Source organism: Crocuta crocuta, unplaced genomic scaffold (assembly GCF_008692635.1).
Source record: "Crocuta crocuta isolate KB4526 unplaced genomic scaffold, BGI_CrCroc_1.0 scaffold131, whole genome shotgun sequence".
Lineage (NCBI taxonomy): Eukaryota > Metazoa > Chordata > Mammalia > Carnivora > Hyaenidae > Crocuta > Crocuta crocuta.
In genome coordinates this window covers 17,258,507-17,282,807 of record NW_027528977.1, presented here as the reverse complement: position 1 = coordinate 17,282,807, position 24,301 = coordinate 17,258,507, and the positions used below count along the sequence as shown (strand labels likewise).

Genomic DNA, 24,301 nt, shown 5'->3' with positions numbered 1-24,301 from the left:
CTGTCAGGATCCTGGTATCCTATCTGTGACTCATTCTTCCTCTTCTGTGTCATTCCTCGGCCAGAAGCTTTGCAACCATTTTGGAAGCTGCAAGCTAGAAGTTGGACACAGGCAAGTAACTTTTCAGAGCATTCTTGGGAGATAGGTACACAAATCCCATTACTAGTAAAGGGATTTGTGGGCATAACTTCCCTGCAGTGCTTTGAAAATTCATTCCATTCAAAGTATTGCAGTACAGCTTGGGGTAGGGGGCGGGGGAGAAGGAATAAGAGAAATCACTCCACCGAGGCAGTTTGAAAGGGATTTTTTTTAACTTCTTTATATTTAAATTTTTTTAACTCCTTTAAGACTTAAGGCATTTCCGAGAATGTTATCCCACATGGTTTTGTTTGTATCTCTCCTTTTAGGCAGAAGGTAATTTTGCAACTAACCAGCGTTCCTAAAAAAGGATACCATTAATGCACTGCAGTGGGCCCCCTCCTCTTTGAGGAACGGGCACCGTACTCGAGCACGTCCCCAAAGGATGATAAGCAAACTGACCAAGGAAAAAGCCACCAGGCATATTGATTGTTAGCCTGCCTGACTGCGAACTGAGGTTGCCAAACAGATTTATTTTCTATTGACAATTGTGATTCCTTTCAGTTAAATAGCAAGCAAGCTGGTGGCTGACCAAGGACAGATTTATTAGAGGACTAATGACTGCCTACAAAGGGAGGTGTCTGTTGCTGAGTGAGCCTTGACAATATTTAGTAAGTAATTCTGTAGCCCACTGCCCTGTTCAGTCTTGGCTAAGTAGTGGTTCACTTAGAGAATTAGGGGCCTAATGGCCTCCAGTGAGAACTCTTGAGTAAGTCAAGGGCAGTACAGGGGTTGAGAGCTCTGACTCTGCAGTTACATGTGTCTGCGTTTAACTCCCAGATTTCCTGGTTACTGGTTACTGGCTGTGTGATCTTGGGCGTGTGACTTAACCTCCCTAAGCTTCAATTTCCTTCTCTAGAAGAGGTAGTAGACTACATTACCACGACACTGAGTGAGAATAGAAATAAATAGGTTTCACACTCTTTAGAATCTTCCAGTGTTCACCTGATCTCACCTAGGTATATGGCAGTCTCTCCAAGGGCACCCACTCCCCACCACCCACCTTCCCCGCCACCTTGCACTCTCCTTTGCCACTGATCCCACTCCAACCTCAGTGCTCCGCCAGATCTCAGCATTAATTGCTTCCTCACTCCCTTTGGGCTTTGGCTCAAATGTTACCTATCAAACCCCATCCTTGACTGGTCTACGTCTGAACAAAAACTTTGAATTACTCACCCCCTGGGCCCTGGCATCTCCAACCATATTCATCCTCTACTTTTCACTTGTGTGTGTTTAGTTTCTATGTCTCCCACTAGAATGTCAGTTCCAGGAGAGCATGGAACTCCTGTCAACTGCGTTATTCCTGGAGCCTAGAAAACACCTAACACACAGTAGGTGCTCAATAAATGTTTGCTGAATGATAAGTAATGAATAAAATGATACAATTAACACAATTAGCCCAGTACCTGGTGCATTGCCAAAATAAATGTTAATTGTCACAATCCTCACGGAGGTGGCTCTTCTGCCTGTGATGAGGCAGCTTACAAAAGCGCCTTTGCAGATTTCCTGTGTCAGTTCAGGGTTAGCATTTGTGCATTTGAGCCCTGATTATTCTGCTGTGGTTCTCTCCTCTCAGCAGGGGCACTTGGGGAATTGGCTACACTTCCCACGGGAGTCCCGGCGTTGTTGACTAAATTGGCTGATGCAGGGGCAGGGAGTCCCAGCCTTCCTGGTCTCTGAAGGAGCTTTGCCATCATCTCTAAGGCCCTTGTGAATCTGACCACATGCTGAGCCACAAGACCCAGCAGGCAAGCCTCCCTCCTCCCACTTCCAAAGCTCTGCTTGGCCTCAAGCCTTCCATTTTCAAAGGGAAAGCCCAATCTCTTCCTCCGGTTATGTATCGACAAGCCTGATCTTTAAAGATACCCCCTGCTCCTGGAGGCCTGCTCAGCAAACACAGAGCGTCCGTGGCCCCATGTTTGCCCTCTTTGACAAGCAGGGGCTGAGCAGCTCTCTGAGAAGCGCTGCTGACATATTGATTGACTCTCTTGTCAGGTTGATCCTCTGGCAGCCAATGAACATGGAAGGTTCTAAGTGGCACCCAGCAGGGCCCACACATACCCTAATTACTATTTCAGACAACCCCCATTCCAAGCTGCCACTTTTCAAGGCCTACGTCTCCTGTCCTTGCAGTTGCTGGGGAATTCTGTTACCTGCAACCAACCCCTCTCCCTTAATCCTCACTAGGTTCCCTCTGAGTATTCCTTTTAGAGCCCATCTGGCCCAAAAACAGGCAACTCCACTAAGGAACTATCACCCTAACTCCGAGTAGGTCTGTTTATTATTCTTGCTGAAATCTGGGATCTGTGTGTGGCCTGTCCATCCTGCCTTCATTCACGTTCAGCTCTTGGTGAAAGTTTTCTCCAATTAGCCAGGGAGATACTTTCAGAGTTTGGCTGCTTATTGTGTTTTTAGTGGCTGATTTCCCAGTTGCCACCTGGATCACATGAACTTCCACTTGGAACCCTTCCCTGTTCCATCCTTGCTGACCCACGGAGCCCCGTCATTCCATACGAGGGTCTCTCTGGAGCAGAGCCTGTCACGTCATGATAAATTGTGCATTTTGGCTGTCGATGGGGGTGAGTCACATTAGAGAGAGGACCTCCCAAACTCATTTCACTTCTGACCCTGGGATGGTCTGAACGGGACCTTTTGGGATGAGCTGCTGGAGCATTTGTGGGGAGCGAGAGAGGAGACCACCCCACTGCATCCAGGATGTCTTGTTGGAGAAAATGTAAGTTGATGATGCCAGCGTTCACGCAAAATCTGAGACTTTCTAAGTCTCCGAACCAGAGTGCATCACAGCTGGATATACTATCACATAATATTTAAAGAGCTGTTTTTGCTGTTGTTTTTCATAGAAGCAAATGTGGTGACCTTAAGTATGTAGTGGTCCTAACTTTTCCCGGCTGGGTTTTAGAAAGGATCCTGACTCAATAAATATGTAACTTTAAGGAATGCACAGAGCCCTGTTGTATAAAAATGGAGTATCTTAATTTACTTACATGGTGCTCCCCCTTATCTGCAGTTCAGTTGCTCATGGTCCACCACGGTAAGCAGACCATCCTCCTTCTGACATATGGTCAGATGGTCAGCAGTAGCCTAACACTGGTCACAATGCCTGCATCATTCACTTCACTTCATCTTATCACAGAGACATTTTATTGTCGCACAGCATCATAAGAAGATACTTTGTGAGAGAGAGACCACATTCACATAACTTTTATTATAGTATATTTTTATAATTATTCTATTTTATTATTAGTCATTTTGTGATCTCTTACTGTGCCTAATTTATAACTTTAACTTTATCATAGGCATATATGTATAGGAAAAAACATAGTGTATATAGGGTTTGGTACTATTGTGCATTGTAAGGCATCCACCGGGAAGGCAAGTCTTGGAACATATGCCCCATGGAAGAGTTAGGGCTGCTGTAAGTGAACCTATCAGTTAGGGAAGTCCCAGGCATGCTGTTAAAACAAAGAACCCCAAACTCTCAGTGGCTTATAACAGTAACAGTTTATTTCTTCATTCATTCCGTATTCTCCCACTGATCAGCCATGGCTCTGAGCCATGTTAGTGTCCCTCAAGACCCAGGTTGACCATGTGGCAGAAGGAAAACAGGTATGCAAAGTGTGTGCTGCCAGGTCATGTGGCCACATCTGAAATCAACAAGATAAGGAGGTATCAGCCCTTCAGGAAGGGGTGCTGAGTACAGAAAATGGTCATTCATACACCACAGTCAGATTATCATGAGTTTTGAGCAAGAGACCAGGTTTGCTGAGATCCCGTTGCAAACCAGAATTTGTACCCAGATCGCTATGAAATTTGAAGCAGATAACCACTTTGCACTGTTACCTTCCTCTGATTCTGAAATCCTCCAGTGATCAAACTTCATAGTGAACAGTTTCTTCATCTCTGAAATGGGGATAGTACCAACCAGAGATGTAAGCCATACATCTTGATTAAGGTAATGTCTGTAGAATGGCTCCTACAGTGCTGGCCATAGAAGGGGTTCAAGGACTGGCAAGCAGGTACTGATAACATTAATACCCAAAATAGCTTCTCTTTGCAGACTCATCCCTATTGCTGCCAACACTGTTGTAGTCCACCCTTCATGCCTCTGTATTGCATATGTTTGATTTGTGAGAGTATAATATCCTACGTTCCACCCCCTCATATCTAACTCCAAGTGTCATTATCTATTCTGATAAACATTTATGGAGTGCCTTCTATATTAAAGACATTCTGCTAGATCTTGGGGGATGTTGTGGATGCTTGACCTCTCTCGGGCCCTCAGCAGCCATTATTCTACCTGGGAATAGTAAAAGGGAATAGAAAAGGGAAACATTCTCAGAAGGTTAAGGGAGATACTGATGGACACACAGATTTCTCAGCCCCAGCCATAGAGCACATCAGTAGCAGAATAAGAAACAGAGTTCTCATTAGTCAGGAAGCTCATTTACTTCACAGCTCTCCTGGGTCTTCTTTATCCTAAGGACACTTCAGTCCATCCCCATAGGCCAGAAAGATATTCTCATTTTCTTACTCAAGGAAGAGAGAAGGAATAGCTGACCAAGAAAAAAAAAAATACAAACAAAAGCCTCTTTCAGTCTCCCTCTCAATAAACAAAAGAGGGTGGTTATACCCCTGATATAATTCTCACTTATTTATTTAACGTTCAATTCAACAAAAGAAAATATGCCCAAACTTGAGTTTCATTTGTGTTGCCTCGCTTCTGCTGGGATGACAGAGCTTACACTCAGCAGATTTGACTTTTCCCTTTTTCCCATCGGCATCTCACTTTCTTATTTTCTTTTCACTTCTGGGAGTTGTCTGAGCAGTTACTTGTCTCCTCTGACCCTATCCCTTCTCACCCCATTTCTTGTCATCTTGTTTTCAGAATACTTTTTTTTAAATAAAGAGATGCTATAGAACCCAAAACAAAAAGAGAGGGGTGACCATTCCTGCAAACAGAGCACAGTTTCATGAATGCCCTCTTTATGTGCAGTAAGATGAAGGTATTGTCTGCTTGCTGTTCTCTCAAAGTTGGCGGTTGGAGTATATTCCTCACCTTGAAGTGCCAAGACTGGGTTTTTGAAGAGGGGAACAGTTTTAAAAAGAGATTCACACTGATGGGACATTGGGCAGATTGTCATTTTTGCCTGATAGACCCACCGCTTCCTTCTCTAGATGCAAAACTCAAAGCTTTGTTAGGCCCGAGCCCGGCTGCACCTGCAGCCCATGTCTGTGTCTATCTTAAAATGCAGGGAGACCCTCCATGAAAGAACCTCCATGAAAGAACCACACCTCCATTGCAGCAGCAAGCTGTCTTAAGGGAAGCCCAAGAACCCAATAGCAGCATTTAAAAAAGGAATCATTTTAAAATAGCTAATTCCTTGGCTCCCTTCACCTGGTAATTACAAATCAGAAGCTATCGTTATCTTGAAGCAGCCACGATTAGTTCTCATTTCCTGACCTCTGTACAGTGAAAATATGTCATTATTTGAGGCAATAGAATCCGGTCTCTTCAAGTGAGTGACCTACATATAACGGATAAACGGCAGGAGAAAATTAGGTGTTACCTTGACGGAAAGTGTACAGTAAATGTCACTTATTCTTATTAGTATTTATCTTCTCAAAGAGTTGCCTTACACTTCAAAGTAATGTATAGGGGGGGAAAACATGGCTCTGAGATGGAGAAGTATGCAAAAATAATAAAATAAAATAAAGCAGACATACACACAGGGACACCTTGGCACCTTAATCTGTGGCCATCAATCTGAGCTGTATTGTTTGAAGATAGGTTTTTAACCTTAATAGAATGCAGCCTGACTTTAAGTGGTGGTAGGCATGCAGAATTAATTGCCGTGTGAACAATTTCCGAAGCATTGTTAATTGCATTTCCTGTGGTTAATTGTTTCTCCCATCCCGCATCATGCCCTGAACCTTTCCCTGTCAACAGCCTTTCTCTCCTGCAGTGCTGGAACCCTAGCAACAGCATCAACCTATGTCCATTTGAAACAGCAGACAGACACAGTGTGGTGATTGTTTGAATGGGCAGTATGTGGGGGAGTGAACTCATTATTTACCTGCAAATGAACCATTTCTTAGATGGGGACTTTGAAAGAATACAGGTGTTTGGGATTTGCCTTTCATTCCACATAGTAAAAACAACCCCCCCCCCAGAATGGTGGGAGATGGGGTGAATTAAGCTTGCAAAACCACTGGGGAAGTGGGGAGCTGGCACGGAGAGACATGGAAGACAGGAAAAAAGGAAGAAAGTTTGTGTAGGAGGTTGGGGTGCACATGGAAGTAAAGGAAGAGTCCTATAGACCTACTTGTCTCTTAGCAAAGACAGCACCTTGGCACTCTGGCTCCTTCTGTCCCCATGGGAAAGTGTGGGTGTAGGGTATGAAAGGGAAGAAAGCGTCATCGTAGTATTTTCCCAAGCTTTTTGACAGTGGCCTGAAAGGTACCCACTTAGCAGGAAGAGAGGTGGAAGGGAAAAGCAGTTTGAGAGCTTGAACTAGATAGAATGGACAGGGACCAGTCCAGCCACGGACAATACTTGCTGCATTGCTCTTTCAGTACAACTACAGTCTCACCAGCAGACCAATCCCATCTGCAGAGTCCCTGTTTTGACACCAATTGTTTTGAGTAGTTTGGGGAAAACTGTACTTGTCAACGCCCCTGGGCCCCCAGTCTAAAAGCAGCTGCATCCGTTGTGTGGGAGAGGTTGGATGTCACGGAGCAGTTTCCTTTACAGTGATTCTAAAGGGGCATTTTACCCATTGTGGTAGCACCATTCAGAAGGTCTGAACTCTGGTCCCCTCCTCCCTTCTCCACCCACCCTGGGGATCCTCTCTGCCAGGATGGTGAAATAGCAGCCCTGAGAGAGGAGACCTAACCACCCAGATCTCCCTTTCTGTATTTAGCTAATCCCTGCGGCCTGGGGCAAGCCGTTTTTTGTTTTTTGTTTTTTTTTTAACTGCAGCTTCCTTAAAAGGCAATCGCTTGGAAAAGGCACCTGGCCCTCCCCCTTGACATTTGCATTGCTGAATTATCTATTCATATTTTCATTACTTTGTCTCTCCTGCAGCAATGCATCTGCTCGGACTCAATTGGCAACTGCAGCCGGCAGATGGACACACCTTTAACAATGGGATAAGGACCGGCTTACCAGGAAACGATGATGTGGCAACAATGCCATCTGGAGGCAAAGGTGAGGTTACAGCTGCTGCTTGCCCTCTTGAGGTCACAGGGAAATTCAGAGCTCCTGCCAACCGGTTTAGGTTTTCTAATCCAAATGTTGGAAGGTACGCAAAAAGGAAAAGAAAAGGGGGAACAAAACCATGGCGTTTCGTAGGTGCCCCTGGTAAAAGCTGTTTGCTGTTCCTGTCTGTTAGCTGTGTTTGGCTGGAGTCACTGAGAGTTGGCACCCTGCCTTCTCAGAGCAATGTGCATACCTCTGCTATCTGGAGCGACTTGAAAACCTCCCAAGGCCTGAGCAGAAGCAGCAGCAACAGCAGCAGCTGGAGAGGCAGCAGCAGCAGCAGCAGGAGAAAGTCCTGCCTAATCAAGAAAGCGGAGAGCAGCAGGCAGTGTGTGCCGCTAGACCAGGGCCCCCTCCCCAGAGGAAGATGCAGCTCCCAGGGGAAGAATCGCTGCCTGGCAGGAAAGAGAAAGATTCGGAGCTGTTCCGATTTGGGAGGGAATAGAAAAGAGTTTTGACACCTCGGGAACAAAGCTTCTCTTCTCAGAACAGTAAAAGGGACAATGGAGATGTTTATTGAAGCAATCGGGCAGCTGTATTCTCTCAGGGGGAAAAAATAGGTGCTAACAAGGTGCTAAGAAGGAAGAGAAAAAACAGGACTGTGAGGAGGTGGGGACATGGGGCAATTAAAAAAACAACAACGGTGTGGTAGAGTGTGCTTGAATCAGCATGGAAACAGGAGAGATGGTGTGGAAGGGCTTCTCTAAACACAGACTCTTCCACTCTGCCTCTTAGCACATCAGGGCAGTTTACCCCTTTGTTTCTTAAAATACCCCATGGAGATAGTTCATAGACAAGAAAGGAAATGACGTTTATTGGGCACCTGGTGTGCGCCAAGCTTAGCGCTGCCTGATGTCAACATCTCTAAAGGGAAGGATATTATCTCAGGGAAACTGAGGCTCAGGGTGTTCTGGCAACTTTCACCAAATCAAACATGTAGGCAGGTACAGACTTAAACTCAAGTCTGTGCTCTGTGCATCTTTGGGCAAGATGTTAGGTTTTTCCTTAGCACCATCATTTCCCACAGAGAAGATTCCAGAATTCATCTTCCCGTAGAGGTGCATGTTAGTCATCCTGAGATGCTAGTGTTGCTTAAATTATTCTCCCTGGAGTTGTCGTAATGGCATCAAGTGGAACTTTTTTGTCCTCTTATCCAATCTTCAAGAATCGCTCTACTCATCCATTCTAATCATAACACTAAATTACCTTTAAGTAAGCATGAAAAAGTTTTATCTGAGGATGAAATTATATGCTTTCCATTATCAGGTAACTAAAACTAGATTTAAAAATGGAAAGTATATCTTGCCTTAAGGAATCATGTTCTGCCTTAAGTGACCAAAAAGCCAAAAGCCAGATTTGTTGGTCCCTGATGCGTAGTCCATTCGCTCCAGTACTTGACACCATCCACAACTCCTGTTTCCTTTATGACAGTGGTTCTCTCTGGGGCATTTTTGGACCCCACGGGACATTTGGCAAGTGTCTGAAGACTTCTTTGGTTGCCACAGAGGAGGTGCAACTGGCATTTCCCAGGGAGAGGCTGAGATGCAGTTAAACAAAAGGACAGCCCCTACATCGAAGAATGATCCTGTCCAAAAGGTCCATGGTGCTGCTCTTGGAGAAATGCTGCTTTAGGGGGTGTCTGCTTCATCTGATCCCTAAGCACCCTTTAACCTACAAGTCAGCAGCACCCTGCCCCTTGAGAAGAATGTAGGACACACATTTGAAAGTGAATATGCATATTCACTCATCAGGCGCAGAGATATATTTGGTGTGTATACATTCTGAAGTTACATACAAATGCTTCTTAAATAGCATCCTTTACCAAAGAGACTCACAGATAGGCACTGGCTTCCATAACTGAAAGTCAGCCACTCTGTGCATTTGTGATTAAGCTTTGTTTCCACCTCCGACCGCCTACTTGAACATCCCACACCAGCAGAACTAAAGATTCCCTGCAGAGAACAAGTCCTAACTAAGAGTATGGTGTCTCTCAATTAACAAATGAAGAAACACTTTCCACAGTGCCTTTGGAAAGACCAGAATTTTCCCCCTTAGATGCAATGTGCTTTTGTAAGTTGTGTAACATCACCAGTTATTTTCCAAATAAGTTACGAGACAGAAAAATGGTTGCCAGATTGTTGTCCCATGAATTTTGTCAATAGGACTGTTATGAAAAAGTGTGAGAATTTAAAATTGCTTAAAGTTAAAAGAAAACTGGGAACAACTCCTTTCTGAACACCAAAATAGTACCCGACTTATGACTGAAGGTAGCAGGTCTCTTAAGCTGTTGTAAAGTTTGGTCTAAAAAATAAGTAGAATTATTTTAGTTTTCTCACAGCCGCCTATATCTTTCTTAAAAAGTGACCTCAGGTTGCAATTTCTTTACCTAGTGACCTCCCTCCTCCCCACTCCCCAATTCTATACATTTAGATAACCTGCATCAATTCCAATCGACTAGTTTTCCAGTGTTTCAAAGAGACAATCAAGATATATTGGCAATAAGTTAATTAAATAACACCCCCTCCATTTTTTTGTGGTATACGATAATCCTTCACTCCGATAATGTTTTAATCAAGATACACCACACATTGCCAGGGAGGTTAATCTTATTAAGCAATTACTGAGTAAGTATCCAGCAGAAGCAAATTAAAATGTAAGCAAAACAAGGGTATGTGAGTTCCATCTAAGATGGCACATCGATAGAGATTTCATTACTTGGTCTTTAGGAGTGTTTACATTGCTCAGATTTGGAAAGGAGTCTAATAGACAGGGCAGCCTACACACTCTGATATGTTAGTGGAAACAAAGCACTTGATTAATTAGTTAGGAGAGTATGTTCTTTGGGCTTTGTCTTCCCTTTTCCATTTGTTGTTGTTCATGGTTTATTTTTTCTCCATTCGCTCTTTCAATTAAACCTTAACGTGGTTGGTTTGGTTGTTGGGTTTCACATCAAGAAAAGGGAGCCCACAGACTGCCAGAATCACTCACCATCTCAAGTGTATTTCTATGTTAAAAGGAATGAACTCATACATCTTCATTACAAGAGCACAGAGCACTTTTTCTATAGATCTAGGATTAGATAAGCCTTGAGAACGAAGATTCAATACAGTGTTCTGACCTGGTCAGATAACATAAGGGAATCCAGTTTGATTGGCTAGGCCCAGAGGCAAAGAATACAAGAGCTTTTAAAGGGCACATCACACGTAGCCAATTTGTGCACTGATCTTAAGAAAGAATAAACTCCCAAGTAGAATTTCATGGATCATTCTCAACACCTATCACTCATTTTAAATTCAAGGTGTCCTCTATATCAGTGGTCAGCAAACAACATCTCATGAACCAAATCAGGCCAGCCACATGTTTTTGCAAATAAAGTTTTATTGAAGCACAGCCACATGCATTCATGCCTATGGTTACCTTTGCACTATAACAATGGAACTGAGTAGATGCAAAAGAGATTAGATGGCCCACTAAAGCCTAAAATATTTGTTATCTGACCCATTATGGAAGTTTGCCCACTACTCTCTATCATTTGCAAACCCATGTCTTCTTTCATTAGACTGGTTTGCAGCTATAAATTATAGGAGACGAGGCAGAAGAGAACAAACTGCCGATAGATCAGCCTCTCCTTCTTGACCAAGTGTTGGGCATATTTTGGGTAACATCGCATTGACAGATCCTCTGTAATATATGGCTCTAGAGTGGGTCCAGCTGGCTACAACTACCAGCTCCATCACTTAGCTGCTTGAACATAAGCAGGTCATTTGTCCTCCCTTAGCCATCGATTCCTCATCTGTAAAATGTCCCCCCTCACGCCATTGGCATCCAGTATAAAGGAGACAGTGCTTGAAAAACAGTGTGTAGCATCAGGCACTTAATAAGAGATCCAGGAATATTAGTTGTCACTGACATCATCATGCCATCTCTCAGTTACTTCATTTAACAAGCATCCATGGACTGTCACTTCTTACAAGGTGCTGTAGTTTCCAAAGGTGAAGGCTGCCTTCAGAATGTCAAGATAGACAGTTGTTCTGCTTCATCTTTTCCCTTTACCTTCTAAGAATTAGAACAAACCCAGATGTAAAGACTTCTTCCCAAACATTTGCTTGATGAGGTCAGTGGGAAGCAAGACTTCCCATTCAAAAGGGCCAATGTACAAAACAAGCTGGCCCGCTCCCCACAGCATTATTTGTCTCACTGCAGCTTGAGTTCCATCACTGCCAGCCTGTCTGTTTTAAGCCCCACCATTCTCGGTTTATAACTCAGCTGTAAACATTTATTTGTGCCTGGAGCACATTTCTTTCCTACCCTTTGAAAAAAAAAAATCAGAATTTCCAGATGGTATGCAAGTTGGAAAAAAATGGCAAAGACTGTTATTCTGTTTAGAAACATGTTTTTCTACACTTGCCCTTTCAGCAAAAACTTCATAATGATTTTTACTAGTTGGCTTAATGCATGGTACTAGGAGCCAGATTAGCAGGGAGGTTGGTAATTCTTCCTCTGGCTCTTGTCAGCCTCTCAATGAACACAGCCCAGGGTTTCAAAATGATCACGTCTCTACATGGGGCTTTTTCAAAGTCAGTAAAGTTCCCAGAAGGGCAAGGGATGGTTATGTTTGAGCCAACCATTATAATACTGCACATCTACTGGCAAATATACCAATAGCTTACGTACCAATGCAAAAACTCTCATTCTGGAGGCCATCTTATTCTCCCTTTGTTACATATGAGTACTGCTTATGCACTTCATATTAGTGATTTTAGCTTCTGATTCCTACTCACAACCCCATCCTAAGTTGTATAATTTCTGTTGTACATGACATCGTTATGGCTTGAGATGGGTATTAATAGCAAGATAATCTACCTCCCTCCCTAGTGCATTTATTCTCACTTGTGTTGGCACATTTCTCTTTCAGAGTTGACTTGTACATCCGGAGGGTGGTCTCTGCCACCTGTTTCAGTACACAGCTCTTTGTATGTGTTATACTTAGCCCAACATCTGAAAAGCAGTCAGCAGAGTGGTTAGAAATGTGGGTTCTGGAAGCAGTTGTACATGACATTCGATCCCAGCTCCACCATGTAAGAGCTGTGTGACCTTAAGCAAGTCACTGTATTTTCATGATCCTCTAATCTAAAAACCAGAAAAAATCACAAAGCATATCAGGTGATTACATGGCCAACAATAACCAGTGAATTTTAGCTGCTCTAAATAACACTAATAAACTGAACTACATATTAATGCAGAATCATGTTCACCTGAATGGTCAGATATATAAATGTCTGTTAATACCTCTAGTGGCAAAGAGTTGGCCATTTTTATCCAAGGTGACAAATTGGAGTTTCAAAAGATGTAAAGGTCACATGTAGTCCCAAGCGCTAAAGGATTTTATAAAAATCATTATTGCTGTGTGATGTTGTGAATACATGATGGGAACAGTGAATGCTCAGGATAGAAATCTATTTCTGAAGAATAGCCAGCCAGCAGCAGGGAGATGGGCTGCCGATGATGCAGACGAGCTGTAGTGTAAGACAGTGAGTCTAATGTCCTTAGGAGAATCTCTTTGCCTATCTCTTGGTTAAACAGAATCCTCAGATGGTTGTCCTGATTCCCAAATAAATGAAAACGAGGTGTAATGACTGAAGCAATAATCTGAATTCAACTTTATTTGCAATAGATAAAAATATGTGAGGCAGAATAATCTGTAAGGCAGATTTATGCTGAGGTGCCTCCAGAGTTCGGTTAAGTTTAGGAAGTATTAATATGAGGCTTCATTTCCCGGGTATGACTAGAAGTCCATTCCCGTTATCACTTGTTTGGGGAATAGTCTCGCTGTTTCCATAAATGAATTATGGCAACATTTTCTGAAATGATTAGCTCCTAATGTGGCTATGGAAGGCTGCCGTTTTGCTCGACATCAGTCTTATTTAACTGGTTGGAATTTTAGGTACATGTTTCTGAAATAGGCAATAGCTTCACATTTACATGAGCACTCTTCCGTGGAGTTATAGAGGTGGACTATCGTATAAAATTGGTCATTAGAGTGTTGCCTCAAAAATCCTAGAAATTTCATCTTTGAGCTGGAGATGAATCAGCCAGAACCATCATGAAGCATCTGCTTCTTAGGGCAAAATAATCATCATTTCCACTTTTTGTCTCAAAATAGGGAGGAAAGTTTGACATAGAAGCCACAGCTCGGGGAAATGTAGCCAGGAGTCAGTGCTCCTTGCCAGGACATGATGCTTAGTCACTACCCAGAACCCAAGGATGGTGGCCTGTCTTTCACTGAACGATTGTGGATGGCTGTTTAAATCTTCTTCTGATGCCACCAATTCAAGCCCATGCTTAGTCCATGGGACCTTGCCCTGCTGCCTGGATGAGGGATACTGGGAGTATGACATACATCCCAACTTTTGATGTTGACCAAAAATTACCTAGCACTATAGTAGACGCTTGACAAATATTTGTTGCATCAAGTATGAACGAATGATCTATATAACATTAACACTCATTAGTCATTATTAAATAATACCTGGTAGTTTTTGGATAAGGTAGGCTCCACAGAGTTGTCTGTATGAAAAGTAGCTAGAGTGTACATCAACATGGGCAACTTGGAGCTCATGAACTTGTGACTTTGCTTTCTCTGTTTTTAGCACCTCCATTGACATGACAGGTTCCTCCCTATCTATAGACATATTGATCACTCAGTGAGTATTGATTTCAGCTGCTCTAGACTGCTCTAAAATGACTTCCTGCTTCATTGAGTCCTACCCTATCCCTTGGACCTTTAACTCATTGTTACCTATGCTAGTTCATTGTGCCTACACTGGGAAGCCTGTATTTTAATTAGACCATCACAAATCTATACTCCAAATCTGGGATAAATAGTTATGGCTGTGTTTAGGTAGCACAACACCTGGGTAGAAAGATGTAGAAGTGCCACAGATTGGGTACTGAATATGTTAGCCTAATTAATCCTCAGAAACCACCCCATTAGACAGATGAGTAGACTAAGCCCAGAGGTGGGGGGTGGTTAGCCCAAAGGCACACTGGTAGTTGTCAGAGCTGCAATTCAAACCCAGGGCTGACAGCTCCACTGTGCAACATGCCTACTGAGGTCTCAGATCTTCTCCATAAGGATAGAAACTATGATTACTTTGTTTCCTTGTTGCCTGTCTTTCATTGGCAACCTGTTAGGAATTAGCCATGTTTGGGGTCCTTGGACACTAGCAGAGCCAGGGGGAGCCCAAATTTAGATCCTCCCTGGTGAGATTGGGAGCCTGGCTCAGGGTGCTAGCCTCCTTGACCTTCAGGAGTGGCAGGGATCTTCACTCCTGGATACCAGCCCAGGAACTTGACCTCCAGGAACAGCGTACTGAGAAGATTCTCCACAGTGGCTCCAGCAGTTTACAAGTGCCACCTTTCCCTTTTATGTCTTTCTTCGAGGCAGTGTTTGTGTAACATTTTCTTCCTTTTTTATTGTTTTTAAAATTACAGAAGTTTTGCACACTCAATTTAAAGATGTTTTTAAGTATGTAGAAAAAGCTTTCTTTTCCTTGGCTATACAGAATGTTGTGTAAGAGCTGGCAAATTTGAACCCGATTTATAAGTTAGAAATACATTGCATCAATGTTAATTTACTGTTTTTGATAACTGTACAGTGGCTCGGAAAAAGAATGTCTTGTTTTTAGGAACGATACATAGAATACAGAGGTAAAAGGAACAATCTGTAACTTAGTCTCCGTTCTTCAGGAAAAAAAAGAGAAAACAAAAAAATCATGGAACAAATGTGTATTCAATTTATGGAATCTGGGTGAATGATATGCAGGAATTCTTTATACTGTTTTTTAAAACATTTCTGCAAATCTGAAATTATTTCAAAATGCAGATTTTTCATATAAAATTATGTATTTATTTACAGTAGTGAAAACTCCACTGCTTGCAAAAGCAGAATTCAGGTGCATTATCTGCAGAATTTAGTTTGAAAGTAGTCACTAGCTTTTAAGAATAATGGTAACTTATGTTAAATGAATTGAATTTGTTAAAAATGAAATCACTTCCTGATAACCTCTCCTCCCTCCTACAGATCACACACACACACACACACACACACACACACACACACACACACCCCCTTTGTAGCATATACCCAGAGGTATGACTCATACCCCAAACCCCTGGCTCACTCTGTTAGAACACAGTAGACTCCAGTGTAATGTCCCATAAGATACTGTGAGTCCAGACCTCTCTCATGTAGATAAGGACACTGAGATTTGCAAACTAGACCTGTCTCAAACTAGCCAGCTGCTTAGTAATAAGAAGGGAGTTCAGACAAATAGTTCATTTACACACCTGCTCCTTTCCACAAAAGGTCCAAGGTTATTAAGTATCAGGATTAAGACCCTTCTTGGCTTTTGGATGTTAATGTAACAACCTTTCCATTATACTCCAGTTCCCCCAGTTTGCTTATTTATCTATAAGGTTTTATACACATGATAAATTAAGAGCTTATTTATGATTCTTGAAAAGGATCCCCAAGGAATTCTCCTTTAAATAGTAAATTTCCCCATGAAGCTTTCAAGCTTTTGGTTTTACTTAGAGGGGGAAAAAGTCAGTTTACATGCACCCTTTCCACGTAAATCTTCCTTAAGGCACTAATTTTTACATAGTAGTCACCGGGGTTATGTTAAAACAACCCATCAGCTGCGCAGGTAAAACTTGATTCAGTTCAGCAAGCATTTATAAATTATCCACGTTTGCCAGGTACAAACCATAGAGACCTCGAAGATGCATTTGCACCTCTACCTGACCTCAGGGAGTATAGTATCTAGTATGAGAGACTAAAGAAGGCAAGCAAAATCAATTATAGGACCTAACAACAGGTGCTGGACCCTGCAGTAGACTTAAGTGTAAACACTATGAACACTCAGAAAGAGCCTACTTATCTGATGGTAGGAGTGAAGGCCAGGTGCAAAGGAAAAGAGAGCATCAGTGGGAAGGTGCATCTGATCTGGACCTTAATTTCAGGGCTACTCAATAAAGCAGGTTTATCAATAAAATAAGCTAATTGATAAAGTAACCATACCAGCCATGGAAAGTTCCACCGAAAATCAGCAGTGGGAACAGATCTTGACTACCAATTTTACACTTGTTCCCATAACTAAGTCTATTCCAGAAGAATTAGACACTGTGTTTTTATTGGTAGGTATACAAATACACAAACATAGCTATATACATATACATATGCACAAACATACGTGTCACATATCTGTGCAATTTTTTTTCTTATAGAAAATCCTTTACTTTAGGGGTGCCTGAGGGGCTCAGTTGGTTAACTGTCTGACTCTTGATTTTGGCTCAGGTCATGATCTTACTGTTCTGAGCTCGAGGCCCACAACAGGCTCTGGGATGACCTCTTTAGGATTCTCTCTCCCTCTCTCTCTGCCCCTCCCTTTGCTCACATGCACATGCATTCTCTCTCTCAAAATAAATAATTTTTTAAAAATAGAAAATCCTTTACTCTAAAAAGAAAGTCAGGTGCTTTCCCATATAGTTCCTCATTTTTTTATTTAATTAAATGAAGATAAGTAGCATTTATGTTGCCATTATTATGTGCCAGGCTCTGTACAAAGCCCTTTGTATACTTCCGTTTGTTACTCCCACCCTATGAGATAGTTACTCTTACCATTCCCATATTATATTAAAGTAGAAAGGAGACCTAGAAAGGTTAAGCAAATTGCTGGAGGTCCACAGCAAGGAAGAACCAGAGACATAATTTAAACACACTGTGTCTGGCTGCAAAACCTGTACTTCGTCACCCACATGCACTTCCTCCTTTAGCCAATGGGACATAAAGAAGGGGAGCATATGAAACCCTAGGAGGAAGTGTGTATGCTGAAAAGGTAGCCTGTACTCACTGATGGTAGCAGCTAATATACTGAAGGTGGTGTCCTGAAGTTCGGTCTAGTAAAAGAACGGGGCTCCCTCTGCTCTACAAACCAAACCCCTGAGGCTCCTTGTCTGAATTCCTCCAGAGCAACCGCTCTCTGGCAGCTGGCTCCCTTGTGAATCTCTTGCATCCTCATTTGGCTTGACATTATCAAAATCCGTTTAGGTTTCAACAGTAGATTAACGGGCTCGTGGGTGCTGATTTCCTGCTTCTTTTTCATATCCTGTCATTAACCCAGCAACCTCTGAAAGCCCAACAGACATGAAGGAAAACCCATCTTATTAAATTTAAAGATGAATAATTTCCTTAAAATTCTTTTTTATTTTAAATGAATTTCTTTTAACTTGTTGCCACACTGTGATGGCTCGGGTTACTTTTGGTGTCTATCAGAGGCCCATAAACTATTCTTCACATGGGTCCCCCTTCCTTACTGGGGCCTTTTTATTATATCCCTTCCCCTAAAAGGCCATAATGTGGGGGAGGGGGGAGGTCTGCCAAAAGCAGCATTTTTAAGTACAAATTAGTTTTCAAATTATAATAATTAGAGCTTCCGATTAATGGATGATAACAAGTATTTCCCCCTGGGTATGCCATTATTTCAGCAAAATCACAACACTCCATTTAGGCTGAGAGCCTTATTGATAATAATAGTAATGATAGCTAATTTTTATTTAGGACTTATGTTGTACCTAAAAATACATTAAGAACCTTGCATCGATTAATCCATTAAATCCTCATAACAACGCTATGAAACAAATAATGGTATCCCAACTATTCAGATGTGGGAACTAAGGCATAGAGAGTTGATATACTTAGCAAGTATCAAAGGTAGGATTTGAACCAGGGCAGTCTCAGCCCAGAGTCTCTGTTCTTCCTTACTATGCAGTATTCCTCCACCTACAGAGAAGTATTCCATGTCTATTACCCACATAAACATGTTTGAGGAATAAACCATCTAGTCCCATCTAAAGGTTTGACCCACTCAGAACTTACTAGTTGTTTCTTTCTTTAACGATATTGTGTGATGAAAGCTTCTAAAACTAGATGAAACCAGATGAAAACTAGAAACCCATTCCCTAGTTTTATTTTTCTAGAAGTCAAGGGTTTCTTCTTAAAATCCAAACCAATGTTTCTCTTGTTTTATTGTAAGCCCTTGCTGACTTTTTATTTGATCCACTATTGAGCTAAATAAAAACGAATCATTCCCTCTCTTGTTTTTAAGAAAAAAAAAAAAAGGAACAAAAAAACCCCTTTATACCCTCAGGTCATTCTGTGGTTTTCTTCTGTAATTTAGATATGGAAAACCATTAGAGATCGAAAAATTTCACCTCTCCATTTTACAGATGGAGAAAGTGGCTCCAAGGTCAGTTATGAGCCTTGTCTTAATGCAAGGGCCAGAATAGTAACCGACCAGGTCTGCTAAGTCAGACAGCTTTACTAACCCTTTGTGCCAGCCTTCAGTAATCCCATAACCTCTCCTGACTATCCAAACCTTTTACACTGGATTGTTGCCAAATATAGATAAATATTTTCACAACAGCATATCCGTTACAGAATGCAGAAGGGAACTTAATTGCCATCCTTTGCCCATCGGGCTGAACAAGTTTTCCAATCCACAGGCCATCAAAGTAATGGATTGAAAAGCGAAAAGAAAAGACCCCCAGAACTTCTTTCAGAAGTCCCATTTGAACAAATCACAAATGACCATGAGAAAACGGAGTTCCAACTAGGTAGTATTCCCATTTAAGGGATCAGGAAAATGAGACTACAAGAGATTAACTGTTTTCCTTGTGTGACTACTAGTAACTCCCAGATTTTCCTGAATTCTGTGTTTGCAAATTAAACCACGCTTGGAAGTGTAGAAGGTACTGGCTGGTTCATTGTTAGTAAGAAATCCTCTTTAAAAATAGGTATTTCTGGAACTCCTTTTATTAAAGTTTTGAGGGAAGCTCAATGTGGGCAACCAATATTTTCTATATTAGCGATTTCAAATGCAACAGAGATACTTTGATGTTGCCATGAGAGAGATGATTTCCACACTGTGCTTAGCTCCCTTCTGCTAACTCAAGGAAGGAGTCACCCCCAATAGTAGGTCAGTCTGGGATCAAGTCCTTATTTTCTATAGTCATTTACTTTGGACTGATTTTTGTTCACTGTTGCTTCCTTTAATTTACGAAAATGCTAGGGAGTGTATTGGACTTGTTTCTGTCTGGAAAGAATAATTAAAGGCTACAAGAATTAGATTTGGTGCCAAATTAATATCACTCTCTTCTCCCCTGCTGATAATTTTACACCCCAGTCAAATTCAAGGTTGTTGGAAGCTTTACATGTGCTTCCCAGACTCCAGCTCTTACTGTATTTAATCAGTTAAGGGCAATCAAAGAAATCTAAAAAGCACGGTGTCAGTACTTCACATGCTCTGAGTTATGAGTTTATACTTAAAGACAAATCTGCCATGAGTTTAATCTTAATTTTTTTAAAAATCTTGACATGCAATTAAACAGAAATGTAGAACCAACAAATGTGTACACATGTCACTGAGTTGATGTCAATTCCTGTTTTCCAGTGCCCTGGTCATGGAAAAACAGCAGCATAGACAGTGGTGAAGCAGAAGTTGGTCGACGGGTGACCCAAGAAGTTCCACCAGGCGTGTTTTGGAGATCACAGATTCACATCAGTCAACCCCAGTTCTTAAAGTTCAACATATCCCTTGGGAAGGATGCTCTCTTCGGTGTTTACATAAGAAGGGGACTTCCACCATCTCATGCCCAGGTATGACCATACTTGTTGTATCTATGAGTTTTAAAAAATTACCACTCCCTACCGACTAGGATGACTATAAATAGAAGTTGGACAATAACAAGTGTTGGTAAGGATATGGAGAAATTGGAACATTGGTATGTTGCTGGTGGGAATGTAAAATGGCCCTGCTCCTGTGGAAAACAGCTTGACAGTTCTTCAAAAAGTTAAACATAGAGTCACCATTTGACCCAGTAATTCTACTTCTAGGTATATACACAGAGAATTGAAAAGGTTATTTCTCATAAAAACATATGTGAACATTCAGAGCTATGATTCATAATAGGCAAAAGGTGGGAACAACCCAAATGCCCATAAGCTGATGAATAGATAAACAAAATGTCATATATGCAGACAATGAAATACTATGCAACTGTATCAAAGAACGAAGTGTTGTTATACACTACAACATGGATGAATCTGGAAGTATGGTACCAGGTGAAAGAAGCCAGATACAAAAGGCCATATATTGTATGAGTCCATTTATATTGTCCAGAATAGGCAAACCCATAGAGATGGAAAGGAGATTAGTGATTGCCAGGGGTAAGAGAAGAGGGAATTGTTACTGACTGCTGGTAAGTATGATAGGTTTCTTTAAGGGATGATGTAAATGCTCAGGAATTAGATAGTGGTGATAGTTGCACAACATAGTGAATACATTCAAAAACTACTACAATGTAGGGGCACCTGGGTGGCTCAGTTGGTTACACGTCTGACTTCAGCTTACATCATAATCTCATTGTTCATGAGTTCAAACCCTGCATCAGGCTCTGTGCTAAAGCTTAGAGCCTGGATCCTGCTTTATATTCTATGTCTCCCGCTCTCTTTTCCCCTTCTCTGCTTGCTCTCTCTCTCTCTCTCAAAAAATAAACAAAAAACAATTAAAAACTTTTTTAAACTACTAGAATATAAAATGGCATAATTTATGTTGTTTGAATGCCACTCTCTACCTGAAGAAGTCAGCTTTGCTAGCCCTGGGAGCTAATCCTAGGGCACTTTTCAGGGGTTCTAGTTATTGGATTAGTTTGTTAAAATATCACTAGGAGACATCCCAGTATATTTAAAAAGATTTGTGTAACATTAACCAAATTCAGCCATTTCTCCGTGATTTCTGTTCTTCTGTTCCACCGTCTCTTGAGTTCCTTGGGACGTCCTTGGCACTGTGAAAGTCAGATTATTCCCGGTGTTAGGAATGAAGAGACTGGATTAGTGTATGGATTTCATAGTTTCTCCTCTCACCGCTCCTTTAATTTGTCCTGGCAGAGATTTTATTATATACACACCATTGGGGATAAATTAACACCCACCTAGCTTGGTTTTCTTTTCCAATAAGAATTGCATATCCTGAGAAAAACCAAGTAGGGCTTTCCTGCCTCATTTGCTTTCAAATCCAGCAAGTACATAAAGAAGTACATTAGGAAAATACCCCAGTGGAAGGAAAACTTCCTTAACTACCCATTATATGCAGTCAAAGATGACTTTAAAATGTGTTGGAAAGGTATTCATCTAGAAAATTGAATTGAAAGAATTGTGAGCTCTAAACCCATTGGCAAATGCAAAGGAGTCAGGCCACCATTTCCTTGGCTTTGGCTCCTGGCAGACATCGCTAATCGAGAGCTTGCACTTTGTCCTCAGTAAGCTCAGTGCACAAATACCTCCCACAGAATCCTCAAGGCAGCCACTACCAACTGACCAGTGTTGGCCCTTACAGTGAAACTTATTTGCAGCCCCATCATTACAACCTGAACGTATCACAGAGTCAATAGAAGGGCCTAGAGGAGGGCTATGGGGGCTTTTTGTTTTCTGTTTGTTTTGTTTCAGCGTACACAGCCCATGCTATAGAGACCGATATGTAAAGTAGTAATCAATAAATCATCCATCCAAAAAAATATTTATTGGTTGAGGCACAGATTATTCAGGGATGAGTTAACATAGCCCCGACCAAGCAGACCTCCCTATACAAAAATTGCATCTGCTCTTCAAAGAGATTCTCAAGAGAAAGAGAGGAAGTGGGCTGGGAGGAATCCCTGTGGCATTTCTGTAACTTCTGGCCAGGCAGCTGGGTGCTGCTCTGGGAAGTTAAGTAAATTGTGAGGTGGTCTCCTTGACCTTCAGGCTCCACTGATTCTACTACAGCACCACTTGCAGTGGTGAAATCTGCTTAGTGGCCCTTTTCGAGTAAATATGAACATGCCTGTGGGCACAGCTGAGAATAACTTTCCTCTCAGCCAGTTGGAGGCAAGGCGCTTTGCTGGAGAAAAATGCTTCTTCTCAACACTGTTCCAAAGCACTGTTATCCCCCTTCCCTTGCATGCTCTGAACAACTAGTATCATGGAAAAGCAAATGATCATGGCAAGTCAAGTAGGTAACTCTCTGTAACTGAGTGATAGTGGACAGCAGGCAGAAACATACTCTACCCAGTTTCCCTGCTGTTCTGACATTCAGGACTCAAACCCTCAATGACAATGTCCTTTCTTCTTTTGTGGCTACACCACACTGTCCATCTCCTGCCAGGCTAGTGATTGTTCTAGCGGTCATCCTCTCAAAATAGCTCCACTCCAGGGACAGCCTCATCACACTTCAAGGGAAGGGAAATGAATAGGCATGGGCTGATGTATGCTGAGGGTTTCAGTCCAGCTGCCAATTTGGGAGTTTAGCGTGTGTTACAGGGTCAAGTAAGCGAGACACAGTGCAGATGCTTAAAAATGCACAAGACAGGTACAATATAGGGGCACTTCTTAAAAAAAAAAAAAGAGAAGAAAACGACTCCCTACACATTCTCACATTCAGTCACTGTCATTACATGCATTCATGTCCATTTGATGAGCCACATTTCCTCGAGGAGACGGTGCTTAGCTCCTTGCAGGGATAGGTGACTAACTCACATCTCAAACCATTATAGAATTTCTCATTTCTATTGGCATATCCTATCAAGGAACATAAGTTCTATGGGGATTGGCAGTCTAGCCAAGGTGACTCATTTGAGCTGGAAAGAGAGAAAGAGAAAGAGATGGGGAGGGGGAGGATGACTATGAAATTCTATTGGCTGTGTTGCATGAAATAGCTATGCTTAAATTTTATTGAGTATCATGCTTTGACCAAGAGCCTACATGGTTTAGTATCCTTGTCCAAGGATATTAAATACAGAAGAGAATCCTTTCTTACCTGCTTAAATTTCTCAAGAATCAGAGTGTGTCCCAGTTGACTTTTTGAAAGTGGCTTTTTACAGCAATACAGAGGCAACATGGCATAGGGGAGAAAGTCCTGGAATTGGAGAACTCAGAAGGAGAGCCTTGCTACATATTAACCAGGAGACCTAAGCCTTGTCCCCTAACCTCTTTTAGCCTCCATTTCTTTGCCTATCTACATTACCTAGCTCACAACATTGTTGTAATTACACTACCACCACAAAGATAGAATGGGAAAACATGCTGTAAACTAAAGCACAATATAAAAAAATATCATACACAAGTGTTTCATGGTACTAAGAAACTCCACGTGGCCCTAGCAAACACTGTATATAGATGAGCAATTATGCAAATACAGCTTTTTAAAATTAATTTCTAGTGTTTTTCCCTTCTTATGGAAGAACAAACTGTGTTTTCATGGCAGAAAAATATTTCAAAACATACAACAAAAGGAAGCAGAAACACCCATCATTTGAAGCAGTCCCCTTTTGATAAATGTTTACATACGTTTTTGCTATAATAAAATCTCTCAATTGTCGGGTGGGGAGGCAACCTAAGAATCTAAACAGCTTAACATAATAGAAGCTGGCTTTTGTTTACCAGGGGTGATTTCACCCCCAACCCAGATTCATTCAGCAATGTCTGAGGATATTTGTGGTTGTCACATTGGGTCAAAGCTGCTACTAACAGCTAGTGGGTCAAGTCTAGGGATGCTGTCAAACACACACAGGACAGCCTCCACAACAAAGAATTATCCCTCCCAGGATGTCCATAGTGCTGAAGTTGGGAAACCTTACTTCACACATTCACATGGATGAAAGAAGACTTGGTGCCATGTCAGCTGCATTCAGGGACACAGACCTATGGAACCTCCTGTATCCTGGATTTACTAGTTCCTATAGCAAAGGAAGGAGTAGGTAGTGAATGGTGGACCAACCCCTGAATATTTC

The 24,301-nt window shown here is 41.8% G+C and overlaps 1 protein-coding gene across 2 annotated transcripts in view; it reads left to right on the top strand.

Annotated features, from left to right (window-relative positions):
- The window catches only part of TENM2 (teneurin transmembrane protein 2), a 3,267,991-nt gene that overhangs the window by 3,036,218 nt on the left and 207,472 nt on the right, over positions 1-24,301 (top strand). Inside the window, exons 19-20 of one of the 2 annotated variants that reach the window (XM_077757352.1) lie at positions 7,244-7,366; positions 19,930-20,135. In XM_077757352.1, the coding sequence (XP_077613478.1) occupies positions 7,244-7,366; positions 19,930-20,135 (329 nt within the window). The remainder of the gene's footprint in view (positions 1-7,243; positions 7,367-19,929; positions 20,136-24,301) is intronic. The other variant, XM_077757353.1, reaches the window with a different exon arrangement.